The sequence below is a fragment of the Chrysemys picta genome, chromosome 10 (assembly GCF_011386835.1).
Source record: "Chrysemys picta bellii isolate R12L10 chromosome 10, ASM1138683v2, whole genome shotgun sequence".
In the NCBI taxonomy this organism is placed as follows: Eukaryota; Metazoa; Chordata; order Testudines; family Emydidae; genus Chrysemys; species Chrysemys picta.
The window spans coordinates 49,885,894-49,905,371 of record NC_088800.1 but is presented as its reverse complement, the minus strand read 5'-3'; the positions used below and the strand labels follow the sequence as shown (position 1 = coordinate 49,905,371).

The 19,478-nt window shown below is 43.3% G+C and overlaps 1 protein-coding gene across 1 annotated transcript in view; it reads left to right on the top strand.

Moving 5' to 3' along the window:
- The window catches only part of ATP6V0C (ATPase H+ transporting V0 subunit c), a 29,209-nt gene extending 19,242 nt beyond the window's left edge, over positions 1–9,967 (top strand). The window contains exons 2-3 of the mRNA XM_005313120.5: positions 7,206–7,389; positions 9,127–9,967. Coding sequence (XP_005313177.1) covers positions 7,206–7,389; positions 9,127–9,331 — 389 coding nt within the window. The 3' untranslated portion in view covers positions 9,332–9,967. The remainder of the gene's footprint in view (positions 1–7,205; positions 7,390–9,126) is intronic.
- Positions 9,968–19,478: the final 9,511 nt, after the last annotated feature.

The following is a 19,478-nucleotide window of genomic DNA, read 5'->3' as shown; positions in this document are numbered from 1 at the left end:
TGCAGCAATTAGGTCTCACTGCAAAGGCTGGAAGACTTAGAAATGAGAGCTAAATTTTGAGATTTGAGTGACTTCAGGGCCATGCCTAAGGCCCTAGATCTTGAAGTACCTCTAATATTTAACTTTTACCCTAACATCTTTCTACCCCTCAGCATTCCTCTGACCAGTGTCCACACTGTGTGGATAATGCAGTGTGACTTTCTTTCTTACCTTATTCTGCTTTAGAACTCTGGCTTTGCCCAACCCTTCCCTGAAGTCTTAGCCCTGTAAAAAGTCTGCAGCAACAGATGAGTTAGCTATGAGAACTGAACTAAGCAGTTGACAAAGTTATGTTGCAAAACTAGTTTCCAGAAAGAAAAACATTGCCAAACTGTTCAAATACGGAAATGTTCTAAATAGATCCTCAGACTTGTAGGAACAGAAAGGCATATTTGGCTGTCCACTGTGAATTCTTCCTCATTCCCAGAAGCTACACTTTCTTGCAGAAGATGCAAAAAGTCTGTCCAGGCCAGACTCTTCTTCCCCCCCCCCCCCCCAATGTTACTTTTATAGCTTTTATATAGTTCTTGCTTTCCCCTATTTCTGGACTTGTCATACAGCAATAGGAGGAACTCTTCCTAAAAACTAAAAAAAAAAAAAAAAAATTCCTACTTTAATCTCCATGGGAAGACTGGAGGAGGAAGGTGTAGAAAAAGGAACTAGAAAACTGACAGTTCCTCTAAACTTAATCCTAGTTAGTTGCCTGTCAGATATGGTACAATTTACAGTAATTACTTTCACTTCTAGATTCAATACTCTGGGGTTGCAAACAGCTGCAGGAAACAGTTATCTGATTTTTAAAATGCAGACTTCCTCTAATGGCTCACATCAAGCAGTGAAAAAACCTAGTGTAGGTAGAACTTATTCCATCTCAAATGGGTAGGAGGGGGAAAAACTTCAATATTGCATCTTACCATAGGTGCAGACTCATGGATGCTCTGGGGCTGGAGCACCCACAGGGGAAAAAATGGTGGGTGCTGAGCACCCACTGGCAGGCCCTGCGGATCAGCACTTCCCACTCTGGCCCCACACCACCTGCCTGCCACAATTAGCTGTTTTGTGGCATGCAGGAGGCTTTGGAGGTGGGGGGGGGGGGGGCAGAGCAGGGACATGGAGGGGGTGAGAAGAGGTGGAAGGGTGGGGCCTGGGGTAGAGCCAGGGTCACGCACCCCCCCCCCCCCCCCCAGCACATTGGAAAGTCAGCGCCTGTATGTCTCGCTTCTAAAATATCTTTGCTACTAGTTGACTCTCAGTAGGTCTAGGGCCCCAAATTTCATTAATCTGTCCCAGTGAAGGCCTGGTGGTCAGTCTGCCTGCAAAAAGCACTTTAAGCAGTTGTAAATCAATTATCTAATCAACCTGAAACAACTGCTGTACACTGAGTGATATTTGGGCAACTTGTGTCCTGCATTAAAGCACAGGCTTGCAAGTGGCGTGTACAGTTTTACAGTGGTAATACTTTTGTAATGTATCTACTAAATCTGGTCACTTGTGTTCCCTATTCTGGATTAGCTTTGACCCACTCCAGAATCTTTCAAAGACTTGAATGGTTAGACAAAGTTTGACCCCCAGCTTGCAGTCCAAGCATTTGTCGTCCCCCCCCCCCCCCCCCCCCCATTAATTGGCTTAATCGTTGCTGAATCAATTGAGCCAATGCTGAGTGACTTGGAAGCTGTCCAGGATGTTTCTCCTGCGTACAGATTCTTTCAGTATACAGAAGGATGGACCACTCTTACAACCTGAGTATCATTCCAAAGTAAACTTTGATGACAAATAGCCAAGAGTTCCAACTTCTCCAGAATAAGCTGTGCTTTTGCCTTCCTGCTGGAATTCTGCACTGCATTGCAGAAAACATAATTGGACTTCTGCAAGATCAGCACATTCTTAAGCCACACAGTGGCTGAGAAACTCAGTGGGAAGTCTTGACTAGTGAGCATATCTGCACAACTTTAGTACTCCCTTTCTGCAATCCCATATAAAAGGGTGTTCGGACCAAGTGGAATTCACCCAAGAGTTCTGAAGGAACTCAAATATTCTGCAGTTTCATCTCTCTGGTATGTAACCTGTCACTTAAACCAGCTTCTGTACTAGATGACTGGAGGATAGCTAATATACTGCTGTTTTTATTTTAAAAAAAAGTCTCCAGAGGCAAGCATGGCAATTAGACTGTAAGCCTAACTTCAGTACCAGGGAGACTGGTTGAAACTATAGTAAGGAACAGAATCATCAGAGATAGATCAACACATGTTGGTGAGTCCATGTGGCTTTTGTAAAAGGAAATCATGCCTCCGCCTATTAGAATTCTTTGAGGGTCTCAGCAAGCTTTGATCCAGTTGATATAGTACTTGGATTTTCAAAAATCCTTTGACAGGGTCCCCCATCAAAGGCTCTTAAGCAAAGTAAGCTGTCATGGAATAAGAAGGAAGGGCTCATAGTAATTGGTTGAGGCAGGAAACAAAGGGTAGGAATAAATGGTCCATTTTCACAATGGAGAGCAAAATAGGGTCCCCCAAGGAGCTGTAACAGGACCTGTACTTTACTCTTGTCCAGATCTAGGAATATGTTGAAAACGGTGATCTTAAGGGGTAAACAAAGCTTGCAGGCGATGCATCTGCTCAATGTTAGCTTTGACTGCTACTACAATCCTAGGAACCACTAGGAAAGGAATAGATAAGACAATCATTATACTAGTGTATAAATCCACAGTACACCCACATTATGAATAGAGCATGCCATTCTGGTTGCCCTATCTCAAGATATATTAAAATTGCAAAAGGTGCAGAGAAGAGCAACAATGATTAGGGGTATGGAAGTCGTTTTTTTTGTACAAGGGGAGATTAAAAAGACTGGAACTGTTCCCCTTAGAAAATCGACTAAGGGGGGGAATATGATGTCTATAACTGTGTGTGGGAAACATTTACCCTTTCACACAATACAAAAATCAGGTCACCCAATGAGGTTAGTAAACAGCAGACTTAAAACAAATGTAAGGAAGAACTTCAACCAATGCACAGTCAACTCGTGGAACTCATTGCCAGGGGATGTTGTGAAGGCCAAAAATGTAGCTAGTGGTTTTTTTATAAACATAAGTCTATGAAGAATATGTCCATCAGTGGCTATTAGCCAAGATGCTCAGGGACACAACCCTATACTCTACGTCTCAACCTCTGATGTCCAGAAGCTAAGACTAGGGGATGGATCACTTGATAACTACCTTGTTCTGTTCACTCCCTCTGAAGCACTGGCCACTGTCAGGATACTGGGGCTAGCTGGACCATTGGTCTGACCTAATATAGCTGTTCTTACTTTCTCAGTCTCAGCAGAAAGTTGTGCCATCTCCTAAGGTGTGCCAAAATCAGAATCCAGTTTTGAATACACTAAACTAAATACTCTAGCTTACTACATCCTACCAGTATAGAATTTTCCTATTACCAGCCAAGGGCTGATTAAATCTAAACCCCTTATATCCATCTATAACTACAGTAGCAAGAAACTGGCTAGTTCCTGTCCATATAACTAAAAAAACATGCCTTTCAAAAGCACAACTTCATACAATAACATGCTTAAATACTCACATGAGAGGATTCTTTAGTACTTCTGTGATTACAAGAATATGGCATGTTAACTGATCTTGTTAGCAGGTTGAAACTAACAGAAACCTTCGACTCCCTGTCAGTGCTTCTCTTCTCTATGCTCCTGCAAAATAGCTACATCAAAGTATTTTCATTGGGGGGGGGGGGGGGGAAATGTATCCTAAAATCATAACACAGCGTGGTTCTAGAAATGCATTAATTTTAAGGCTCTTGGATTGTATCCTAAGGCAACTAGAAACCTAGTGGTGTAATTATGGTTTGAAGCAAAAACCTATTACACCTATGCCTGGGTAGGGGAAGGTCAGAATGTACATGTCTGAGTCTGATAAGTAACTAGTTACAATATTGCTGACTTCTTGCATAAAAAACAAATGTTAAGAAGTGGTGGTATAGCGGTCTGGGTCTATCAGGAACCAACAATCATAGATTCAAAGGTCAGTTACACTATAGGATCAGATGGTCCCGAGCTTTATAATGCAGGCCATAGAACTTCCCCAAAATTACTAGAGCATATCTTTTTAGGACAGTATCTAAATCTTGGACTCAATGCCCAGCAAGACTCAAGGTTCATCTTATAGCCTGCCTAGAACACTTCTTGGGCTTGGTCTACACTAAACCCCCAAATCAAACTAAGGTACGCAACTTCAGCTACATGAATAACGTAGCTGAAGTCGACGTACCTTAGTTCGAACTTACCGCGGTCCAGACCCAGCAGGCAGGCTCCCCCGTCGACTCCGCATACTCCTCGCGGCGAGCAGGATTACCGGAGTCGACGGGGAGCACTTCTGAGTTCAATTTATCGCGTCCAGACAAGACGCGATAAATCGAACCCAGAAGTTCGATTGCCTGCCGCCGAACCAGCACGGTAAGTATAGACAAGCCCTAGGAGTATTGATGCATGCTTAAACCAAGAATGTCAAATGCAGTGATGAGGAATTTGGAAGCAAAGGCTGAACAAGTTAATAATGTCTAGTTGCCTGGTGTCTTCCTAATCAAACTTCAGCTTGGCCTCCATAAGAGCTGGATTATAGTATCTTTCTGAGTTTGCTGGTAGAAGGCACAAACTTAGTTGAGACTGTTAGGGCCAATTCCTTTTGGATATTACATAATTAAACTTGGCATTGTTTGAAGTTGTAGGTTATGCCTTACAGACTGTAAAAGATGGTATGAACCAAATTACTGTAGACTACATGGACTCTTCAAAACTAGATCTTTAACAAGACCACTCCTTTGTCAACTTGTATACTTACCATGATAAATTCAGCCCAAGGCTTCAGTTGACATTTCTGTAATTTGTAAGAAATGATATTGCAAAGAATAAAGTAGAACTTCCTTCTAATGACAAATGTGAAAGATGTTCTTGTAACAACTCACTGGCCTTCTTGAAGTATTGAACCACTCTACAGCATAGCTGTTGCCTAAACCTGCCGCTACACTGAAGCATGAAGAATTTCACTAAAGTACCAGCTCTCTAAAGGTAGAAAAGGACTTCAAATAAAGTCCTTTATTCAGAAGCTCTGTAGTAGTGAGATCACAATGTCCTGAGAAGCTCCTATGTTAGTTTGTCAAGAGTCAACAAAAAGCTGGAGTGTGGGGAGACCTAACCCAGAATCATGGACTTACCAAGGCACTAAGTGAATACCAGGAAGATGTCCCACATTTGCATCTTATTACCCCATGGGTTGTTTTTTTGAATAACTATTTGCACTTAATAGAACAGCAGTAAAAAGAACCAACAGCTGTCAGCACCTGACAAGGAAGAGATGTAAGGCAACCTGAATCAGTCAGGGAATTTTAAACAGTGAACAGTTACCTAGACAGCAACTGTTTCTTGTTTGTAAACAGCATGGGATTCCTACAAGCCTCTGTACAAATAGCCTGCTGTTGCAGACACTTGCTCTATAACAGTTTCTCACTTCAAGAGGAAACCATAAAAATCCTTACACTTCTAAGCACAACTGTGCTTCAGTTGCATCAGTCTGTGTAAACACTTGTAGTGCAGTTTCAGTCTCTGAACAGATGTCTCTGGGGCAATGCAGATAACACCCTGACTTGCAGGAAGCTTCCCCTTAGCAGAGATCCAGATCATCATACTTGGGCAAGTTTTAAAATTGAGTGCAATAGTCTAATGTGAATTAGCTAAGTTAACTTTCCTGCAGTGTGGGTTGGACTCTTCAATTGTATGCACTGTTGAAACATCTGAAGACTACTCCTCTGTAAAGGAGAAATATGATATGGCAGTTGTAAAAAGCAACAGAGGGTCCTGTGGCACCTTTAAGACTAACAGAAGTATTGGAGCGTATTCTTTCGTGGGTGAATGCCCACTTCATCAGACGCAAGTAATGGAAATTTCTAGAGGCAGGTATAAATCAGTATGGAGATAACGAGGTTAGGTCAATCAGGGAGGGTGAAGTGCTCTGCTAGCAGTTGAGGTGTGAACACCAAGGGAGGAGAGACTGCTTCTGTAGTTGGATAGCCATTCACCGTCTTTGTTTAATCCTGATCTGATGGTGTCAAATTTGCAAATGAACTGGAGCTCAGCAGTTTCTCTTTGGAGTCTGGTCCTGAAGTTTTTTTGCTGTAAGATGGCTACCTTTACATCTGCTATTGTGTGGCCAGGGAGGTTGAAGTGTTCTCCTACAGGTTTTTGTGTATTGCCATTCCTGATATCTGACTTGTGTCCATTTATCCTCTTGCATAGTGACTGTCCAGTTTGGCCAATGTACATAGCAGAAGGGCATTGCTGGCACACGATGGCATATATAACATTGGTGGACGTGCAGGTGAATGAGCTGGTGATGTTGTAGCTGATCGGGATGTCAAGCCATAAAGCTACACAAGATACTTTTTAGTATGCCTCTGGCATTAATCTTAAGTGCCTTCCTAGACACACTTAAGTAATTATAGATGTGTAGCACCTGTAACTTCTTCCTGTGCCCTTCTACTGAAACCTCATCCAAACCTGTTTAACCATCAGGTTTCAATGACCATACAGTGAGGTCTGAGATTTACTGCTGGTTGTTAACTCAACACATGCTCAATTGTAGTTGCTGGGAGACTTAATTCACTGTCATTGCTTGGGGTGAAGGCTGGTAGCCTGACTAAATGCACTGTGGAGGAGACATTGATTCAAACCTTAGGCATGGTGATGTCCTAATTCTAGAGATGCTAAGTTAAACAGTAAATCAAAGGGAACAGAACACTGATTATGCCTATGTTTGAGCCAGTGCCCTGTAACTAGACCATCCTAAATGTAGGAAATAGCAGTTTCCAGATAACACAGCCTTATGTCCCAAGCATATGCTAACTAGCCTCATAGCCTAGCTACAGTGTGTGTTGGGTAGAACAGGCTCAATTTGGAAGAACTCTAATCTTACTGTTGCCTTGAGCAAGTCCTTCCTACTTCAGCATTCCCCACCAAATGGAAGATCAGGGAAATATTTGAAGTTGGTGCCAGTTTACCTACTAGCAAAGCCCTGTGCAACTTAGAGTACAATAGCCTAGAAAACCATGCTCTCATAAGTGAATATGGTCTAGTAGGGATACCACTAACATTGTTTTCCTCTCTTCCAGCTTTGGGAGCTGCTTATGGAACAGCAAAGAGTGGCACAGGTATTGCAGCCATGTCTGTCATGAGGCCTGAACTGATCATGAAGTCAATCATCCCTGTTGTCATGGCGGGTATTATAGCTATCTATGGCCTGGTAGTGGCAGTCCTTATTGCCAACTCCCTTGCACCTGGCATCACACTATTCAAGTAAGTTTTTGCTACACCTGTTAATATCAGTGTTGGGAGTGTTAACCTGAAACTCTTGACCCTGGTCAAATGACTAGGTACCACTTAAACACTACTGCAGAGAAGCCACTTACTATGGAGTACTTGGAATCTGTGGTGATATGGGCAATGAAGTACCTAGAGAGCATTTTATAGGTATAGAATAGCTTGTAATCCTGTAACAATTGGGTCCAAAGTTCAGATCCACTTTCCACTGTCCTATTAGGAACTCAGTCCATCATACAAAATGGAGAGCTTCAATACATGGTCATACAACCTTGCCATTCTATTTCTCTTCATCTATTACTGGCATTTAAAGCTGTCCCACTATGGCCCATAAGCAGTTCAAGAAAGGGGTCATCAGCCAGTGAGAGGAACTTAACAGTCCCTGTTTATGGTACAGCTCCTGATTGAACAAAGACTGTTTAAAATCCATACCCTTTACAAGGTGTGCTAACTTAATTAGGCTGGTTAAATATGCAAAATTTGAGCTTTGGTATGCACCAGTTACCCAGGAGACATTTGTGAATAATTCAAGTTACTGCTTATTTCAGAGCATGCCAGCATGTTGGTAAATAATCCTTTAACTATGCTAACCTCAACAGTTGCCTTTTTGCACCTGGAGAAGTCTAAAATCCAATCTCTTCCAAGCTTCCTGAGAGGGGCTGGAACTAGCCTAAGACTTGGAAGCCTGCAATAATAACTGACAGCCCTAAAGAACTGGCTTAATGTGGCAGTAACACCTGTAATTCTGTAACTTCCTAAAATGTCTGTCCTACTAAGGACCACTAAAATCTGTCTTAATCCTAACTGGGTAACACAAGAGGACGGATCTTCAGATACTGAAATGAAGGCATGTCGCCTATCAAGTGGCAACTCTTCTGCCCTAACAAATTAGGAATCTGTTTAAGCACTCTTAGTTTGGGAAACCATCTCTATGCAAGTTAATGAGGGACTGGCAGTCCTCAACTGTCCAGTGTGATAGTGTTTAAACCCCTTGATTCTAGAAATGACTGCATCACAATGCAGGAGTTACTGTGCTATGCTGTCCATCAGCAGTAGAAAGTGAAATTGTGCTCTACCTTTATTCTTGGGAGTAGGGAGTTGGCTATGCCAGGTGTCCTGACAAATAGAATTAGAACAATTCAGAGAAAAAGTTGTATCTGTGCAGCACAGTATGGCAAACACTTATATTGGAATAGAACTTAATACCAAAATGACTCCTTACGGTACACATTAGCTGTGCATGTGTTTTCTAGGCAGTTATAGTTGCCAGAGCCTTGAATGTTTAATGGACAGTCTGATTCTTACATAGCTTCATGTGCTACCAGTATTTGGAACTGACTGACTAAATTACTAATGCTCTTTCAGAAGCATGCTTCCAGATAGTATATGGGCTTGATGTCCTGTCAGGGTCTGCGCGCACCCAAAAAAAAAAAAACCCTGAGAACATGAGATTCCCAATTATGTTCAACATCCGTCATCTTCCAAGACTACACCCACATGTGTAGTGGGAGACAAAGCTAGGTGTACAGTTGGGAAGTTCCCCGCTGAGGTTGTGATGGAATATCTATCCCTTTAGGAGGGTGTGGTTCCCCCTTCAAAAGTGGTGGTGGAAGTGCTGTATCTACAGAGAAATGGCAGTTACCTTTTTTGACCCAGCCCTTGAACTTGAGATTTATCATTCATCACTAAACTTGTCTCATCCTTGATCTGCAGGAGCTTCCTTCAGCTGGGTGCTGGCTTGAGTGTGGGCCTCAGTGGTCTGGCTGCTGGCTTTGCCATTGGCATTGTGGGTGATGCAGGCGTACGGGGGACAGCACAGCAGCCCAGGTTATTCGTGGGAATGATCCTGATCTTGATCTTCGCTGAAGTCTTGGGTCTCTATGGCCTCATTGTTGCCCTGATCCTTTCCACAAAGTAAACACCACAGAGTATGATGTAAAGAATTAAACAAACAAACCCACATTTAAAAATAACAAGCTCCAGAATGAAAATGGTCTCTCAACAATGTGTACAGTTGTCTTAATTTGGTAGTGGATCTCTTGTAAATGCGCAATGAATGTTAGTGACTTGTCTGTCCTGTGTGTACTTCAATATTAAACTGGATGGGCTGCCCAAAACCTGCTTCAGGGTTTGGCATGGCCTATGTGCAACTTTCCACCCATTTGCCATTTAGAGTACTTTTATGTATAAATAGGAACTAGAAGTGTAATTTTTTTCTCTTCACTGGATGTTTATTTATGAAAGACTTGACATGTTCATACATTATGGAGCAAGAATTTTCAATTTCCCATGCTATATAAATCATATATGTAGATTATTGCACTGTGGGGTTAATTGTAAGTGCAGAGAATTCCTTGGATGTAACTCTATTCTAAAGATTGCTATAGTGTCCTGGTATTGGAGTGTGAGAATTGTTTTGTCTTTTACTTATACAGCAAATGTCCAACACTCCCATGTTTCCAGTAGTAAAATTTATGCTCTGGCATCAGTCATGCACCCAGTGTTGGATTTTGCAGTTGTACAATGTTTCCAAATAAAAACTTCCTCCACTACACTACTGTAGCAGATCTTGTGGTTTATTTTTTTAAATCATGTGAAACAGGCCTGCACTCCACCTCCTAGACATCTTCCCCTACCCCCAAACACACTGTGTCTGAATCATGGGAGTGCAGGCAGGATTCCAATACAATTGAGCATATAGTAATGGAAGAGTTAATGCTGCAGTGCATCAAATAAAACTTGTACATGAAAGGAGCAATATGTCCTCTTACCAAGGATAATGAGCTCTTACCTAATGGCTGGGCACTCTGAAAGCACTGGGCTAGAGCAATGCTTCATGCACTCAGTCCTTCCAGCCTGCTACATATTAAGTCAGAGCTAACAGGATGTTGTGTGCTGAAGGCCCAGTTTCACAGTGCCATTGTTAGGTCATAGCTGTGGCTTACTTGGTGCAGGTGCAATGGAAAAGGTGCAGGACTAGCCCTAATTAACAATTGATACATCCCTCTACTTCCCAGTGTGCAAGCTACTTAAATTTAGCTTTTCTGCTGTAAACCTGAGCCTAAAAATGGATAATAAAACACAGTACATGCCAAGAGAACAAAATTGTCTGTGCTTGAGTTCTCTCAAAACAAACACTTAACAGAGGGAGGCAATAGCACTTAAACAGACTATCCATGGTTCAGTCCCTGCTATGTAGAAAGAAATATCACTGGGTAGCTTACTGATTATACTGCAGCACCAGCATGAACTTTGAAATGTACATGCTTCTGTGGGTGGTGGCAGGAATGGCTTGCCCATCCATGCTGGGAATGGGCACCGGGATGGATCACTTGATTGCCTGTTCTGTTCATTCCCTCTGGGGCACCTGGCACTGGCTACTGTCTGCAGACAGGATACTGGCCTACATGGACCTTTTGTCTGACCCAGTATGGCTGCACTTATATTCTTACGCTGTGGAAGCAGCTTTCAAAGAGCATACACCTGAGACTTCTTCGAACTGAGCCAAAGTCTTCAGCTACTTCCTTATTGTTGCTTGCCCTAAGGACAAGCTCTTGTAATTGCTTCTACTAGTGAATGTAGATCAGTGATGGTCAACTGAGGCTCATGAGCTGCCAGTGGCTCTTTAATGTCTCTTTGCAGTACATTACTTAAATCATGTTTTACTATCATAACCACTTAAAATACTTAATCAGTTACATCAGTTATATTCTCACAGCAAAATATATAAAAAGCTAAATATGTCCCTGTCCTGCTTTTTTGAATGAGTCTATAGCACTACACTAAATGAACCAATGAAGTCACACAACTGATTCATCTAAAGGTGCAGGCAGCCCTGAGCACCCCCTTGTGGCCTAGTGTGGTGCTGCAGTTACCCCATCACCTACAGTAGGGATTGGCAACCTTCAGCATGCGGTCCACCAAGGTAAGCCCCCTGGCAGGCTGGGCCGCTTTGTTTACTTGCCACGTCTGCAGGTTCAGCTGATCGTGGCTCCCACGGTCTGCCATTCCAGGACAATGGGGGCTGCGAGAAGCCATGTCCAGCACATCCCTCAGCCACCAACACTTCCCACAGCCCCCATTGTCCTGGAAGAGAAAACCGTGGCCAGGGGGAGCAGTGATTGGCCAAATGTTCAGATGCAACAGGTAAACAAAAAGGCCTGGCCTGCCGGGGTCTTACCCTGATGGGCCGCGCGCCAAAGGTTGCTGATCCCTGACCTAGAACAATCTATTCACTTTACTTCCACTATGGTAGAAAGTGTGGTGGCTTCCCAAGGAAGAAAAAAAATCCCTTTTGAATCAGGTTTGGTACAGGTCAGAAGTCACTACCAACTGTTCAGTTGGAGCCTGGTTCAGGGCTCCCACATGTGCAACCCACACCAAGTTGCTGATTATCTACATGCTGTAGGCTCCAGCCTGCTCCTCCAAGGAGTAGCATATTTTCCCATGCACTCTTACATCTGAACAATGAGCTAACCACCTGGACCACTTTAATGTTTTAACCAAGGTATCTTAAAATCAGTATCTGCAGTGATGGCTCTGAAGTAAACCTTGCAGGAATTTTGGCAAACCCAAGCCTTTTCTATCCTGCCAATTTAGAACAGTCTGTCACTTGCATGTGTTTCTCATGAAACTTCTGCAAGCTTCTAAAATCAAACTTACAGAAAGTTCATCTGGAAAACATCCCACCCTCCAACAAAGATGACAACCCAGATTAGCAAAACTAGAGCTGTATTTCAAGTGTTATCAGCCTTAAATTGTTCCAAATTCACCAATTTTCAAAGGTAGAACTTGAGCTAATTTTTGGTTAAAACTTCAACCAAATCTGTCCCTAAACTTCATTTAGACCCAACCTGGGAGTAGAAGCAGTTTCACTGACTGCTAGTGACTCAGCTATGATCCACTTTTAAAAACCAGAACAGTAGTATCACCTCCATTTTTACCTTGGCTGTCAAGTGAATCTCTGAGCTAGCCTGGCAGAACCTCTGCCACTTGAGGGCTTGTCTGTAGTGGGTGTTGTGCACCTATGGTAGCAGTGCTGCACCAGTACAAACCAGATTAAGTTGCACTGGTTCAAACCCTGCTTTTATATGCATGCAGCTAATGTATCAAACGTTTCCCAACATGGACAAACCCTGAGGGTCTGTACATTCTGAATCCAATGTACATAATACCTCTCTAAGGATGGCTGCAGCTTCCCAACTGGCTTGCTCAGGAAGCAGCAGCTATCTGAGGTATTTATCTGGACCCATCTCTATAGTATCTGAACACCACAGTCAATGTATTTACCCTCACAACACACCTGTGAGGTAAGGCAAGGTAGTGCTGCTATCCACATTGTAGAGAAAGAGAATTGAGGCAAAGTAATTTGCACACAGTCACATGGAAATCTGTGGCAGAGCAGGGAATTGAACCCCAGTTTCCCAAGTTAGAATCCTACCCACTGGCCCTGCCTTCAGCCAAGATGCAGAAACACTTACTGCATTTAAAATTTGGAACTCCTTGTACTGAAGGTGACTGGATTACAAGGAATAATAGAATTGCCATCCTAACTCGAGGTCTTAAAACTAAGCTCTACTTCATCTAAAGAATAACACAGCCTTATCACAAAGGTATGTTTGAGATTGTTACAAACTGCTCCTGACTTGAAATCAAGTCTTTGCTAAAAGCTGACTTGTGTCTGGCTTCATTGAACTGACCAGATACCCTATAACCACAGCTTTAGGGGTGACTCCCTTCCAGTTGCTTTCATTTCAATGTCTTTGTTGATTTTAAGACATGGAATGGACAAGTTTTCTACTACCAGCACATGCTTTGTGTGCCTTTCTTGGGGCAAAGTGCGTGCTTTGGCTACATCTACACTGCACCCAGAAGAGTAATGTGCAATGTATGTAGGTATACCTGCACTAGCTGTAAGAGACCTAGCTTGCTAAAAATGGCAATGAGGACACAGTGGCATGGGCTCAAGTGCAGGTGAGTAATGAGGGTTATGAATTCAGGGTGGTCAGGTACAGTCCTTGCTGCCATATCCTGTTACTAAGGTAGCGAGATAGTATCTGGCATAGGTGCATCTACACAAGCTGCAAATTATACCTCTGATTGCAGTGTACATTTAGGCCAGGTCTATACTAGGACTGCTTTGCCAGTATAGCTACACTGATATATTATACCAGCAAAGCACCCCTAGCATGGAGGCAGCACTGTTGCTAACGTAGTTTATTCCAGCCCCATGCCCCAGAGCAAAATAAGCTGATATAACTGTCTACACTAGGGGCTTTTGCTGACACAGCTGTGTTGGTCAGAGATCAAATCTCACACCCTGTTAGGATATAGATATTCAAGCCTGTCTGTAAAGGCCTATACTTTAAGAATTTAGGTATATGTTTATTATTTAGCTAGTTATAGAGGTATAAAAGAAAGAATCTGTGTAAGGGCCTTCTCTCACTGGGTACGTCTATACTTACCTCCAGGTCCGGTGGTAAGCAATCGATCTTCTGGGATCGATCCCAGAAGCGCTCGCTGTTGACGCCGGTACTCCTGCTTGGCGAGAGGAGTACACGGAGTCGACGGGGGAGCCTGGCTGCTGCGTGTGGACCCGTGGTAAGTTTGAACTAAGATAGTTAGACTTCAGCTATGTGAATAACGTAGCTGAAGTTGCGTATCTTAGTTCGAAATGGGGGTTAGTGTGGACCAGCCCTCTGTGACAGTCTGAGGCCCTGGTTAGTCATACTGAAATTAGGCAATCTGGGGCTGTTAGGAAGGTTATCCGATCTATCACCTCCAGAGAAAGGGAAGAGCCTAGAAGATGTAAAAGGAAATTTAGTTTGATAGTTTTCTATCTGGTAAGAACTCACTTATCAATAGACACAGCTGGGAAACCCTTATGTCTTTATAGATGTAGTTGTGAAATCCTCGCTTCTGTATTGTTTTGTATGTTTATTTGTATGATCTCTGTCTGGTTCTGTGATTGTTTCTATCTGCTGTATAATTAATTTTGCTGGGTGTAAACTAATTAAGGTGATGGGATATAATTGGTTAGCTAATCATGTTACAATATGTTAGGATTGGTTAGGTAAATTTCAGTAGAATGATTGGTTAAGGTATAGCTGTGAATATTACTATATAAATTAGGGGCAAACAGGAAGTAAGTTGGGATTCGAAAATAAGGAAAAAGGAACTTGGATTTAAGCTTGCTGGAAGTTCACCTCAATAAACATTGAATTGTTTGCACCTTCGGACATTGTTGCTCTCTGTTCATGCGAGAAGGACCAGGGAAGTGGGAGAGTGAAGGAATAAGCTCTCTAACACTGACCAACATAGTTGTGCTGGCAAAACTCTGTAGTGTAGACCTGGGGGGGGGAGGGTGTGTGTGTGTGTGTGGGAGGGGCAAAGCAAAATGTGGAAAATGCCACAATTCTACCAGGAGCACCAAATTGCATGAGGAAAAATTATTTCTCTGACATTTCTGAAGCCTTCTGAACAGACCAAGTGAGCACAGCAAGACAGAGTCCTAATCTCCAACCTGCTGCTGGACCAATGGTCTTAAAGTTGCACAGGACCTATATTATACATTTCCAGCAGCACATCATCTCTTATCACCTTTCTGCACAGAACATCAGTTCAGAGCTGTGAACAAGCTGAATTTTTTTTTAACATTTTCTCATCTGAAGCTATTTAAGTTTTATCTTCCAAATATTAAAATCCTGCAGCCATCAGAGAGAGATTTATACAGGTCACATGGCAGAGTTAGAGGAGGGCCTAAAAGTAATTGGGGGTATGTATGCAAAATCCTCCACATTTACACTCTTCAGAGAATACCCACAGTCAGGCTGGTATCTAGGCAATTGGAAAGCATATTAGCAAATTGCACATGAAATAGCAATAGTAAATGCTGGGAATAACTTTAATCTGTAATGGCTGCATATGAAACAAGCCCCACAGCAAACTGAAGGCACTGGTCTAGAGAAGTCCTAAAACTTAGCCACCTCTGACTCAGTTGCACCTTCTTATAAGAGCTTGTAAAGGTTACAAGGACCAGGTATAATAAGTCTATAATATAACTCCTGCATAACTAAACATAGCTGTGATCCTATGACTAACATTTTGGTCTAATGGGTTAGAAAGCCAGGCATCTCCCATGCTAGGTAATTGATATTTAACTATGCATGCATCAATAAGACTAGAGAGCAGAGGACACCAGGTGAGGGTAATTTATTTTGAGTACCTACAAATTGTTAAATAGCAGTAAGAAAAACAAGTTCAGAGGAGTGCCTCTGAATTTATATTTTGGCCAGTGCAGTTCCTCTAACTGCCCGGCTGTGGTGATTCTCACTGATCATTCCCAAGCAGGAATAAGCTTGTTCAAGTCCTTCATGTGTTGCACCAGCAGATGTCTCTAGTGATTCAGACCACTGAGAACTATAGGGACCATTCAGTCCCTCTCCTTCCTTTACCCCCAACAGGCTCCAGCAATGTACCCCATCAGCATGCTAACCTACCTGCCAGGGATGGGCCTTGTGGACTCAGGGTTTGGATGAGGTGTTGAGTCGTCTGAGTATAGTTAGATTAATAGATTTCCAGGCCAGAAGGGACCATTGTGATCATCTAGGCTGACCTCCTGCATAACAAAGGCCAGAGACTGCCCCAAAATAATTCCTAGAGCAGAGGTTTTAGCAAAACATCAATCTTGATTTAACAATTGTCTGACAGAGACTCCACCCCGACCCTTGGTAAAGAATCCACAGGCTCTGGAGAGCCCAATTTTAAAGGGGGATATAAATAGTTCTTTCTACCTTAGCAGATTGGCTGAAATACAGGTTCACAGGCAGGCATTCTCGGAGTACAGCAGCATGAGTCAACTCTGCAGAGATAGGAGAGAAAGAATAGAACAGATGGATCTGAGGAGATAGAAAATGATAAACATCCATTAACAGTCAGCCCACAATCTGGCTAGGCCAGGTTGAGAGATGATGGGTGTCAGACGCTGCCTACATACATAATGGTCTTGTTTAGCTGACTATCCCTCCTCTCTCTCACCTCTTTCAGGATGTCTGATGGGTTCCTCCCAGAGTGCAGCCTGGAACTGGGGTACCACTGAGCCCCCCCCCCCCCGACCTACCAGCCTGGGCTCCCTCTCACACTGTATTGCTGTGGCAAGTTGCTAAGCTGTCCAATCGTGCTCTTTCAATCAGTATACACACAGGGACACAGCCCACTGTTGTAAATGCACACAGGCTTTCTGACCAGCCCCTACATGGTAAGGCTATACAGCTAGAGCACTTACCAGCTTCTCAGGCACACACCCCCTCTGGAGGGTAAACCCAAAATGATTCCATCTTGTGTTGCACAGAGAACTGTACAGCGTAAGCTCATGAAATTCACCCTCTCCCTCAATGTGGAGAGAGATATGCAACAGCTTCTGCCCCAAGTTATAATAGCCACACACTGGTTTTAGAAAAAACAAAAACAAGTTTATTACAGAATCATAGACTTTAAGGTCAGACGGGATCATTATGATCATCTATACAAATATTAAATTTATTAAATACAATTATTAAATACAAAAGATAGATTTTAAGTGATTATAAGGGATAGCAAACAGATCAAAGCAAATTACCTAGCAAATAAACAAAACGAAAGAACTAACTAGATAAATTAATTAATTAAATAAACTACAAAATTGGATATGAGTAGCAAATTCCTACCCTAAATGATTATTTAAGCAGTTTGCAGTGATTCTGGGGGCCAACTGCCCTCGCTTGCAGCTTAAAACCCCAGGTATTCCTTTCACAGGCTAAAAATTTTATTTTTTCGGCGCAGAATTTTTAATTCTTTGGTGCAGAGTGCCCTCAGGAGTAAAGAGCCTGGTTTGAAAGACTAAGGGTATGTCTACACTACAGGATTAATCCGAATTTATATAATTCGAATTTGGAAAACAGGTGGTATAAAGTCGAAATGTATGCAGCCACACTAAGCACATTAATTCGGCGGTGTGCGTCCAAGTAGAAGAGAGGGAAGAGCATCTTCGCCAGCAGGCTGGCTAACCTAGTGAGGAGGGCTTTAAACTAGGTTCACCGGGGGAAGGAGACCAAAGCCCTGAGGTAAGTGGGGAAATGGGATCCTGGGAGGAAGGGCAAGCAGGAGAGCGCAAGAGGGGAGGACTCCTGTCTCATGCTGAGAAAGAGGGACGATCATTGAGTTATCTTAAGTGCCTATACACAAATGCAAGAAGCCTGGGAAACAAGCAGGGAGAACTGGAAGTCCTGGCGCAGTCAGGGAACTATGATGTGATTGGAATAACAGAGACTTGGTGGGATAACTCACATGACTGGAGTACTGTCATGGATGGATATAAACTGTTCAGGAAGGACAGGCAGGGCAGAAAAGGTGGGGGAGTTGCGTTGTATGTAAGAGAGGAGTATGACTGCTCAGAGCTCCGGTATGATACTGCAGAAAAACCTGAGAGTCTCTGGATAAAGTTGAGAAGTGGGAGCAACAAGGGTGATGTCGTGGTTGGAGTCTGCTATAGACCACCAGACCAGGGGGATGAGGTGGACGAGGCTTTCTTCTGGCAACTAGCAGAAGTTGCTAGATCGCAGGCCCTGGTTCTCATGGGAGACTTTAATCACCCTGATATCTGCTGGGAGAGCAATACAGCGGTGCACAGGCAATCCAGGAAATTTTTGGAAAGCGTAGGGGACAATTTCCTGGTGCAAGTGCTGGAGGAACCAACTAGGGGCAAAGCTTTTCTTGACCTGCTGCTCACAAACAGGGAAGAACTAGTAGGGGAAGCAAAAGTGGATGGGAACCTGGGAGGCAGTGACCATGAGATGGTCGAGTTCAGGATCCTGACACAAGGAAGAAAGGAGAGCAGCAGAATATGGACCCTGGACTTCAGAAAAGCAGACTTTGACTCCCTCAGGGAACAGATGGGCAGGATCCCCTGGGAGAATAACATGAAGGGCAAAGGGGTCCAGGAGAGCTGGCTGTATTTTAAAGAATCCTTATTGAGGTTGCAGGAACAAACCATCCCGATGTGTAGAAAGAATAGTAAATATGGCAGGCGACCAGCTTGGCTAAACAGTGAAATCCTTGCTGATCTTAAACGCAAAAAAGAGGCTTATAAGAAGTGGAAGATTGGACAAATGACCAGGGAGGAGTATAAAAATATTGCTCAGGCGTGCAGGAGTGAAATCAGGAAGGCCAAATCACACTTGGAGTTGCAGTTAGCAAGAGATGTTAAGAGTAACAAGAAGGGTTTCTTCAGGTATGTTAGCAACAAGAAGAAAATCAAGGAAAGTGTGGGCCCCTTACTGAATGAGGGAGGCAACCTAGTGACCGAGGATGTGGAAAAAGCTAATGTACTCAATGATTTTTTTGCCTCTGTCTTCACGCACAAGGTCAGCTCCCAGATTGCTGCACTGGGCAGTACAGCACGGGGAGAAGGTGACCAGCCCTCTGTGGAGAAAGAAGTGGTTCGGGACTATTTAGAAAAACTGGACGTGCACAAGTCCATGGGGCCGGATGCGCTGCATCCGAGGGTGCTAAAGGAGTTGGCGGGTGAGATTGCAGAGCCATTAGCCATTATTTTTGAAAACTCATGGCGATCGGGGGAGGTCCCAGATGACTGGAAAAAGGCTAATGTAGTGCCCATCTTTAAAAAAGGGAAGAAGGAGGATCCGGGGAACTACAGGCCAGTCAGCCTCACCTCAGTCCCTGGAAAAATTATGGAGCAGGTCCTCAAGGAATCAATTATGAAACATTTAGAGGAAAGGAAAGTGATCAGGAACAGTCAGCATGGATTCACGAAGGGGAAGTCGTGCCTGACTAACCTAATTGCCTTCTATGATGAGATAACTGGCTCTGTGGATGAGGGGAAAGCAGTGGATGTGTTATTTCTTGACTTTAGCAAAGCTTTTGATACTGTCTCCCACAGTATTCTTGCCACCAAGTTAAAGAAGTATGGGCTGGATGAATGGACTGTAAGGTGGATAGAAAGCTGGCTAGATCGTCGGGCTCAACGGGTAGTGATCAATGGCTCCATGTCTAGTTGGCAGCCGGTTTCA